This window comes from Lucilia sericata, unplaced genomic scaffold (genome assembly GCF_015586225.1).
Source record: "Lucilia sericata isolate MDLA Ls3-8-SP2 unplaced genomic scaffold, ASM1558622v1 Contig000899F_arrow, whole genome shotgun sequence".
In the NCBI taxonomy this organism is placed as follows: domain Eukaryota; kingdom Metazoa; phylum Arthropoda; class Insecta; order Diptera; family Calliphoridae; genus Lucilia; species Lucilia sericata.
In genome coordinates, this window is record NW_023994886.1 from 62,638 (window position 1) to 73,583 (window position 10,946).

General features: G+C 31.3%; 1 protein-coding gene across 2 annotated transcripts; it reads left to right on the forward strand.

Moving 5' to 3' along the window:
- Positions 1-6,757: 6,757 nt before the first annotated feature.
- LOC119608916 (probable serine hydrolase) lies at positions 6,758-10,700 on the forward strand. Of its 2 annotated transcripts, XM_037963504.1 has the most exons (4): positions 6,765-6,904; positions 6,976-7,014; positions 9,393-9,496; positions 9,562-10,700. In XM_037963504.1, the coding sequence occupies exons 2-4, from the start codon at positions 6,978-6,980 to the stop codon at positions 10,516-10,518; spliced, it is 1,098 nt and encodes a 365-aa protein (XP_037819432.1). In that variant the 5' UTR covers positions 6,765-6,904; positions 6,976-6,977; the 3' UTR covers positions 10,519-10,700. The 2 variants fall into 2 exon arrangements, with proteins under 2 accessions (XP_037819431.1, XP_037819432.1); XM_037963503.1 differs by having other exon boundaries at positions 6,758-7,014.
- The last annotated feature ends 246 nt before the right edge of the window (positions 10,701-10,946 follow it).

Genomic DNA, 10,946 nt, shown 5'->3' on the forward strand with positions numbered 1-10,946 from the left:
ATCTGTTCCCTGCGAAAGCTTAATAATAAGCTTCACCTGGAAGCATCGTATAGAGGCCAAATTGACCTCATAGTGAGTCAGGTAATTTCGCTGAACCATCTTATTTAAGCCATTTCATACATATACTGCAGTCTGAACCAATGACTTAAAATTTGTAAGGGAGATATAAGTAAATGCTTAAATTTCGTCTTCCCCTCTACTTGCCGAACTGTGTGGTCGGCTTATTTCAACGATATATCTAATCTATCGTATGATCAATTAGAAAAACTCATATACCAATTTGTCAAAGTGAGTGTGAACTTTAGTTTGTTAGCCATTTCTTATATCTCCATTCTTTCCGTCTCTTCCATCTCTATTATTGTTTTCTAAAGTTTTTTTTTTTTACAAAGGGACCGAAGACCCAAGCATTGGTAACCTGTTAAAACCTAGCCTAACGCAGGTTAGGTTGAATATGTTGCACCTTCCAGATTTAATGCACGCTCATTTTCCACTTTTTATTATTTATGTATATAAACAAGTGCAATGGAATGTCTTCATTTCATATTGATTCTATCAAATCTAGAAAAGGAATTACAATTTATGAGATCTTTACTAACATAAAATTGAGTTTAAATATTTAAAGCAATTTCAATTTAAACAAATTTAACGCTGTAAATGAATGTCTAACTAATTTGGGTGTAAACTCCCTTAAGGGAAAGTTAATTATAAAACGCTACCAGAAAAATACTCTTGGAATAATTGTTTTTTAATTTTTAAATGTATGTATGGCCTAACGTAGTAACACTTTATGTACTTACATTTTTAGACATATTAGAACTATGCAGCCGGTTTACTGTGTTGAGAGTTCATTAGCTTTCTAATGGGGAAACGATAAGCGGAAACTTTTACTTAATTAAATTATATAAAGAAATAATGCTAAATAATTTAATTAGAAAATAATAGAGAATGGTGTATTTGAAAAAAAAATAAACTATAACGTTTGGAATCTGTAAACAGATAACATCGATGTTATAGTTTTTAAAATACCAAATAAATATTTAAAACTAAACAATTTTTTAATTTCAAATAAAAAAAAATCGTTAATTAAGGTTCTAAATTCTTTACTAATTAATTGTTTATGACATTGATACATCATTATGAACTGGCTTAATGATCAATTTTTAAAGATCCCCCTTGGGGAAGAAATTAATTATTTGCTTAAAAACTTATAAGGTGCCAAAATAAAATTTTAAATTTTAAAGTGATAATGTTGATTAATTCGAAAGTGTTAAAAAATATACAAATTTCTTTATAAAAGTTGCTTGTATATTAAAAAAAAAAAACTTTCAAAAACTTTCTTTAAGAAAATATAAACATTTTTTTTATAAATTTATTAAAATATTGGATAGAAATTTTGTAAGGATTTTGGGACAACATTTATTAGGCAGTGTAAACAGAACTTAAGTATAACATAAACTTAAATAAAATTTTACTTAAACTATAAAATTAATAAAAGCAAAAGCATTTTCTTGAAACACTTTTAACATTCTATTTAAAACAGTATACAAAATATAATAATGAATAAAAAAAATAACTATATGCATTAAGCTCTCTAGACTCTTTATACATTTCCAAAAATAAATTTAATAAAAATAAATAAATAAAGGAAAACAAAATATTTAAAATGTTAAACGAAGAAATAAACAAAATAGAAAATTTCCAAATAATGAAAGGAAAACTAAAATAATAAAATACTCCAATAAATTAAACGTATCCCAACTAATTATATCCAAACAAACCAAACAACCCACACGCATATTTGAAACCACAAGAAAAAATAAAAATACAATTAAATGCAATACCCAACAATAAATACATTTATACATATTTAATTTATACAAAAAAGAAAAAAACTATTACAAATATTTAATTATACATGTGTTTTTTTCTATTTAATAAACTTTATAAACTTCATTTTGTTTACACAGAAATCTTCCTTCTGTTTTAATTTCAAAATTAATCTATTAAATAAAAAATTTGTTAATTCTCTTAACTCTTAATTCTATAACTTATTTATTATTAAAAGAAAATATTAAAACAAACAGACATTGTTTAATTATTCTACTATATTTAATTCCTATGCAACTAAAAAAGGTTAAAAAGTAAATTTTAAGATTTGCAAACAAAATTATTAAAAAAAATATTAAATTAAAAAAAAAAACTGCAAACAAAAAAGAAAACAATTAAAAAATAAAAATACAAAATATTTCAATGTTACACTTGCATATTTATTAAGAAAGACGATCGATTATTAAATCAGAACAAGTTTAAGAAATTGCAAAATAATTTCTAATTAAGAAGACTATCAATTAAACAAAAATTAAAAAACCAAAACAGATAAATGAATTAAATAAAATGAAATCAATAAAAATTACATTCAAATGAAAACAACAAAACAAAAAATAAAATTAAACTTTTTTTTCCAAAGTACGTGTTTTTATTCAAATCACCATCATCATCACATCATTTCAATTTGTTTTTTTTATTTTCATATTTTTTTATAAAAAATTTTATTTTTAAATGCGGTTATTGCTGTTGATTTTCTAAAGTACATACTTGAGAAATGAAAAAATTGAAACGTGTGTTATCAGTCGGGGTCATAGTTAATTGGTATATTTACTTTATATATAGAGATGTTGTGTTTCATTTTGTTATAAATATTTTTTTCTTTCTTCTAAAATATTCAAAATAAAATATTTCATTATACTCGTATGTTTCTTTGTTTTTGTTTTATTAATAACAAAGCTAATACAGTATTGCCTCCGGCTATTAGTACTCCAATGCAAAAAAAAAAAAATATTGCTCAATATTTGAAAGTTGTGTATCGAAATAATTAAAGTGCAATCAATTTGTTTAAATTGTGTTCAATATTCAGCCCACACAATAAAGGTGAATTTTTTTGTTATTAGAATTTTTAATGTTATTAAGCTTATAATAAAGATAGTAGAGGTTAGAGTAATGTAGGCTCTATTGGGTCTAATGGGTTCATGATACCCAAAAACAGATCATTTCCCAAAACAGTAGACTGTGCCTATGTCCTAAACTGAATTCAAACCAGATGCACGAATAAATGAATCGAAACAACAGCTACCCATAGTCAGTAGCTACTTACAGGCTACAGTTCGGGAAAGAACTTTCCCATCAATGGCAGCTAACCTCCCATAAACTTCTTTACATTACTGATGAGGTTTACAGGTAATCCCATGATCTAACTCTTTAAATAGTGTACTTATGGGACTCATTAGAGGCGCTTGCTGGGTTTGCACCAGTCTTCCTCATCAACGTAAACTTTTTGAATTCCACCACCAGGGTTCTACATTCTCACAGATGATTTGCGGTCCACCGACATCACTTGCTTGCTGTTTCCTAGAACTGCATCAACCCAAGGTAACACCTTCGAATTTAGCTACGTTCTGTTGGTGCTTCTTGAGGAGAAACTTCTCCGAAAAAAAAAAACGAATCCTGGTCTCTGTTTAATCTTTGCCAGAAAAGCCTGATAATCCTTAAGAAAAGCAGCTGGGGAGTAGCAGTCTGAAGACTTCAGTGCTTCAACAGTAGGAACACCACCCTGCTTTTTACCGGATCGGCAAGCAGTTGGTGTCGAGGGTTCTACATTTTCTCGGATATTTGACGGTCCACCGACATCACTTGCTTGATGGTTTCCTAGAAGTGCATCAACCCTAGAAGAGCTTTTTGAAGAGGAACATCTCCGAAAGAAAATGCATCCTGATCTTTTTGCTCCATCTTAGCCAGAAATGCCTGAGATTTCAGTGTGCTCTCTCCTCATTTGTTCGACCATACATTTAAAATATCGTAATCAACTCCTCCGAATGGCTACTGCCTTTGCCTTCCGACTTTTGGCAGAACAAAGCCATCTTCCTTTTGATTGCCACTAGATTCTACAAAGGAAATCTTCGACAGCCCTAGAGTGTCAGTGTCAACCCCTCTTCTATCGATATGGCCGTGTCATCACCCTCTCTTCCCTCTCTTTGCTTTTCTTTCGTCATTTCCTTCATCAGTTCCCACCGCTCGTCCTATATATTTATATAGAATTAGTTGTGCGGGTGAGAAGTAATTCTGTCGAAAGCTCAGCACCAAGCACCAGCCTGACCTTAAGGGATAAAAACGATAACGCCAGAGTTGTTCCCCAACTCAGACCTGAATTACAACTGAACGAATATTTTGAGGGGGGTAACTCAAGCACCACTTTTTGTGAGTTGGTCTTTGACAACGGATGTTATTGAAAAATTATTTTTGATGTCAATTTAGTATCAGGCGTGTATATTTCTTTTTCCCTCTACATTTTTGTTCCAACGATTAGGCTCGTTCGGACGGACCATCCAAGCAATATCTGCGTATGTGGATTGTGTTCTCGGTACTGCTTTTTCCATGATGCTGTGTGCTCTGATTAGATTTATTGTTAATTGGAAGTGTATATCGAAAAACCTTTTTAAAGCAGTCAAGAGGAATGAACGGCAAGCTGATACATCAGTCGGTTTAGATTGCAAAGCCTTGATCTTAAAATGAGGACCGCATAAATATGGAATAAGACCTTGGTACATAATATAAGCACACAGTAACTACATACATATGTACCTTTGTATGTATGTCAGCATTACCCTCAAGATCAATTGGTATTATATCACCAATAATATTATCATGATCCCATTTCACTTTCTCCTCATCCATGCACATTCCATGATTTCAAACAATTTCTTTTTAAACAAATTTTATTAAAATTATTTAAAAGAAAAATAAAATTTTAACACACATGATCAATATTAGCTTCCTGAATTGATTTCACATTCGGACATGCAGATGCCACGTTAAGTATTTAAATTTAATAGGCAATTTGCTGTCTATTACACACAACTATTTATTCCATTTTATAAACAATTGGGATTTTACAAATGTTTGTTTATTGAATATTGGGAAAACAGTGAAATGTTTATTCGAAAAATCTTAACGCGTAGACGTTTTCTAATAAATGCAAAAACAACTAAATAATAAAAAAAACTTTTATTAAATAGAAATAATTTTTGTTAAACCACTAGTGTGGCATTATATGTGTTTAGTGTATTTAAACACACATAATAAAATACATGTGTATGCATGAATGAAGGTCAAAACACGATGCAAATTTTTAGAAATTTAAATAGTAATAATTTCCTATCAAGAAACATTCCAGAAGATCCAATCATATCCATTTTTTATTACTAAGGTCATAATTAATAATGTCATTTGACATTGACCCGGGACTTAGCAACTGGGTACATATAATGTGCTAGGATGTAATATCAGTAGAGTGGAATGGATGTGGAAACTAATATCACAGAAATTGGAGTCAAAAATTTCCTGACTGTGGTATTAATAATCCAACAGCAAGAACATACACTTCCACATCAACATAACACCTTCATATAGGAAGTTGGAGCACCGAACAGAGTTTTATCAAGAGTATTCCCTGGTCTCCACCAGTATTAAGTTAAAGAGTTGAAATGGTATCCACCGGGAGTATATTTGTATCTCCACCTCACACATAACTTCACTATTAGTGAAGTTAAACTTTTACCTTTAAACTTGAGACGGACCAGCATTGAGTTCCAATTCTGAAAGTTGTACAGTTCTTAGGGCAACATTTAATGTTACCCCACTTGTTATCTTAACCTCTGACAGGACAATATTATTATAGGTACTAACAAGATTCCTTTATCCATACCCTAAGTGCTGAAGGCTATCGCTTAAGGGTTTTTTTCAATTTATTTACGCAATCCATGCTGTATTAGCTAAGGGAGTAGAATAGCCTTAGGAGTCTTCGCGAAAAGTGACAGGAGGGATATTAGCTTGTTTTCCCGTTTAAGAATCGGGAATTTTTCAGACATTGTCTCAACACATTTTGTCAGGTACACGACTCCTCTCTGGTCAAGATGTTATAAACATCAGCATGGAATATGCATGCTGATGGGGTTAATTCTCCTGGTTAGTTTGAAAGTGTTGATGGATTTTGCGACTTTAGAAGAGGGGTAGGGTTGTGTAAGTCAGAGTCCGGAAAGCTGTGATGTGCTCAACGAAAGCCGGCAGAATGCACGCGATCTCCATTCAGGATTGGATAAGGTTTCATCTAAAAACTTTATGACGATCCAGTTGATAACCTCTGAGGTCCAACTTCAAAACCTAAACTCGTCAACACTTACTCTTTACGTATGTGAAATTTCATTATAATCGGAATCCGTTTAGAAGTTACATAATTATTTTCCTCTTTTAATTTCTATACCACTGTGCGGTATTATGATTTACTTTTCCCGCTTTGAGAGTAAATATTGCACTCTTAGAAAGGTGCGATATTTACGTAGGCTTAACGTGCCATTTTTTCGGAAAATTGTCCTTCTAGTTTCTAGTTGGAAAGTTTTGAAGCTCTAACGATAGACGACCCACAATATTTGTTAGATTTTCCTACGTAACCGTTAATAGTTATAATAAATTTAACTTAAATGTTTTAGTAGATATATAGACATTCTTCTTTATTAGATATAGACATTCTTGTTTATTATAATTTAAAAATTCACTTATTTTATTTTATTAAATGAATATTTAAACAAATTTTTAAATATTAAAAAGTAATTGCCCGTACTAAGGTTAAATTAACGGAAATTTTAAAAATGGTTGGCAACTCAGACATATGTATGAAGAAAATAACTTTAAAGCAAATGTCAAAAACGTCTCATTAGAATTTGAGTCAGAGATAATTAAAAAAAAAACAATAATAAATTTAGATGTTATCAAATTCAATTGTAATTAGCCAGACTACTCTTAATATGATTATTAGTATTTAAAAAACAATAAGTGCAAGTCAATAGGGAAGCAGGTGAAGAAAAATCAATACTTTAACTTAAGACAACCAGTAGATAAACAATAATAACTTAAACCTCCTCGTAGCTATGGCACCTTTAAAAATTCCAGAAAATAAAATAACTTGTAAGTATTTTGCAGAATTTAACAAATAATTAGTTATTAAAATGGTGAATGAATATACAAAGGTCACTTTTAAGTTAACCCTTCATGAAATATTTAAACATTAGTAGTATGTTTCAAAGTCCAATTCGATAAACATGAATAATATGGTAAAAGTATAAACAAACCCTTTTTAGCTAGTTTGTTTTTGTTCGGCTTTTTTCAAATCAATCGAATGTTTTTGTGCAGATGTTTAATTAGCACTTTGTTCTATGGAATATGTACAACTATGTATGTATATACATTACGGTGGACTCGTTTGTATGGACAGCAAATAAAGTACTGATCTTTCCACCGAGAATTAAAGTTTTATTCATTCTAAGACACCTTTTCGCATAAAGTTTGTTCTGGGGTCATTATTCAATGAGCTAATTTAAAGGATAAAAAGGTTCTCGATATGAAATATTTATAGAACATTAAATACTAAACTAACGGAAGCGCACAACTAGAGGAGTAAAGAAAGGAAACAAATATTGTACTATATAATATTTTTTTATCATATTGGACTCATTAGAGTCATTTATGATCCATATATATATAAAATAGTCATTGCATATAAGAAATATTAATCCCACGAGATTTTTAAAAAAGTATTTTAAGTGCAGCTGATTGTTATCACATTCGACTCCTTGTTGCATCGCAATTAAGAAACATTTGATTCCTGTCTTCGTGTTATTGCAATCCCAAGGAAAAGAAGTGCTACTGGAGAGAATCAAAAGTATCCTCGAACCAGAGAAACACATAACCTGGTACCAAAGAAACCGGTAGTTCATAGGTAGAGGAGCCACTTGGTGGCAGCACTTTAAACCCAAATTTGTTATCTGTTAGTAAAAAGAAGTCCTCTGCTTATTTGATGGATTATGTTATTGTAAATGTTCGACTTTAGCCGATAGTTCTTTAATCAAATTAGAATAATAGAAACTTAATTATTTGAGTTAGTGTCTATGGTTGGAAGTGGGTGCTGGAGAAACTGCGCCACCTCAATCGGTCTTAACTATAGATCTATGTGGCGCAAATTTGTAGACCTTGCTGGACTATTGAATAAATGCACCGTGTCATGAGGACTTTGATGACAGGCAGGACAACGGTTTAAAGTACCTGCAACGATTCGTTCATGGTAGCAATTGAGGAAACAGCATCCACCGGCTCTTAATTGTGCTAAGACGGTTCTTGAATGCCTGGGTAATTGTCTCTCACAAACCGATATCGCTGGGAGTTTTCATTTCGGACTCTGTTGTATCTGTAGCCATTAATGGCTTCAGTGAACGCCATTTAATACATCATTTCCCGGGCGCTTGCAATTGACAGTCTCGACGTTCGATGGTATGACGTTTTGGATGTCGCTGCGAAAACGTCGGAATTCCATATGTATATGACTAGGAGGGGGATCCTCCATCATAATGTGATGGTTGGGGTGACTAAGCAGATGGTATGCCAACAGGAGCCGTCTAGTCGACAACACATTATGTTGTCTGACTGATGGATTCGTATTTCTGTCTATTGATTACGTCTTTAGGTGCTGTTAGCGATTAAACAGTAGCCATCCCATCCGCTGTCTTTGCATCTAAGAAGTTGAGCAACATGACTATGACATGAACTATGTACAAAAATTACCACCGGCGTGGATAAAATTAGAACTTCAAGTCAGGTGTTTATGAAAAGCACATCGACATCTTGTGATTTATTACCGAACAAATGCTGACTGGCTTCAATATTTTTATTAGATATTTTATACCGGAATACAATTCTAAAATTTTCTTATATTAAAATTGTTTATTACTTATTTAATTGATTTAATAAACAATTTAATTATCTAAAAAATCAATTATTGTCATTCTTGCTAGTTTATATATTGTAGATGCATTAAATACATAGTAAAGCTTATGTTTATTAATGAACACAATTTACTTGTTTTTAATAATTTATCAATCTGCAAATAAAGTTGATGTATAAATGTACAAAACAGTAATACAGAGTATTATTATAAAAAAATTATAAAATTTTTTATAATTTTTTTTTTTTAAATAGCTAAAGACTAAAATTAATAATAACATTACTTATATGTAAAATGTACACAACATCTATTTTTATAAAAATGTCTATACAAACCACTGTAGAATTTCCCCTTTTATATTTTTAACACATATTTATAGATTATTAAACATTTATCTGTAATTTTAAAGTACTTTGAATTGTTGTTGTTTTAAAACTATTATACGTAATCTGTCGCTAGAAAAATTTTGATAATTTTAGTTGCTGCAAATTTATACAAATAGTTCTTTTTCGACGCTTAAATCGATTTTATTCTTTTTAATTTTACTTTATTATTACTTTTATTCCAGTAAGTAGCATGGAACCAAATAGTGTCACAAATGCAGATGGAACATCGGCCATTAAGAGATATCGACATGCCGGAGATTTAACTGGGGAACCACCAACAAGAGAGGTAAAATATTAATACATTTAAAGTGGAAATATCTTTAAATTATTTTAAATCTTCTTTCTATATAGTTTTCTGAAGTATCCATTCCCGTGCCTTGGGGTCATTTGGCTGGCAAATGGTATGGTCCACAAAATGTACAACCTATTTTGGGTCTACATGGCTGGCAAGATAATGCCGGAACATTTGATTTGCTGGTACCTTTGCTACCGCCCGATGTAGCATTTCTTTCGGTCGATTTGCCAGGTCATGGCTTATCATCACGACTACCAGATGGTTGCTACTATAATACCATAGATAATCTATATGTGATACGGGTAATAATGAAACAATACAAATGGGAAAAGTTGTCACTGATTGCACATTCTATGTCATCGATAATTGGTTTTGTATTTGCCGCTGTTTTCCCTGAAAAAGTTGACATGTTCATTGGTATAGATGCCTTAAAACCACATCAGCGTCCCTTTCCCAGTGTTATACGCACCATGGAGACACGTATGGATGAATTTCTGCGAGAGGATGAACGTAACCGCAATAAAAGTGAACCACCCAGTTATACATACGATGAACTAATAGAACGTATTTATGTGGGTACATTCCATTCGGTCCAAAAAGATCTTTGTAAACACATGTTAGCGCGCAATATCCAGAAATCGGAAAAATATCCCGATAAGTATTTTTTCACCCGTGATAGGCGTTTAAAGTTTTACAATTATGCCGTGGGTTCCCAGGAGTTGTGCGTGGAAATGGCAAATCGTATAACATGTCCTTATATGTTTATTAAAGCCCGCAACTCCTCTTATTTTGAAGATAAAAAGTATTACGATGAAGTTTTGGATGTGCTAAAGACAAAACCAAATTTTGAATATGTAGAAAGTGATGGAACCCATCATTTGCATATGAACAATCCGGAATCTATTATAGGACCAATTGTTGATTTTATAAATCGTTTTGGTCCTGCAGCTAGAGCGAAGCAGGCTAAAGCCGCCAAAGAGCAGGCTCAGGCGGATAAGGAAAGTAAATTGTAGAGAAACTGAAGAGAAGTGAAATCTTCTACTCGGAGAAAACATACTTAATATTCCACTAAGAAAATTGTCACAATTTTGATAAATGTATGTATTTTGCAATATTATTGTTTTTCTAGTTTTAAGAAGTTTTTAAAACAAAGATTTGTTATAATAAAAAATTTATTTTTATTATGCGCTTTTTATATTATTTATTTTTTAATGTAAATTTTTCACTGTGGATCATCTTCTCTTTAAGTAAAGCAGTAAGTAAATTTCTCAAAAGTCTATATTTGTATCATATTATTAACACAAAGTTCTTTTCCTAAAAGGAAGGCCTTTCTTTTGATAAGTATACGTTCATACTACCTTGTACAGAACACACCGACTGAAATTTTGATCATATATCCGATATTTGTGGACCTATTTTGCTAGTTTCAAATACTATTAAA

Bases quoted from the DNA above. Each gene is read 5' to 3' on its own strand.
- LOC119608916 (XM_037963503.1), top strand. From the start codon at position 6,978: ATGGCACCTTTAAAAATTCCAGAAAATAAAATAACTT. The intron at 7,015-9,392 runs GTAAGTATTTTG...CTTTTATTCCAG, and splicing joins TCCAGAAAATAAAATAACTT to TAAGTAGCATGGAACCAAAT. The intron at 9,497-9,561 runs GTAAAATATTAA...CTTTCTATATAG, and splicing joins GGGAACCACCAACAAGAGAG to TTTTCTGAAGTATCCATTCC.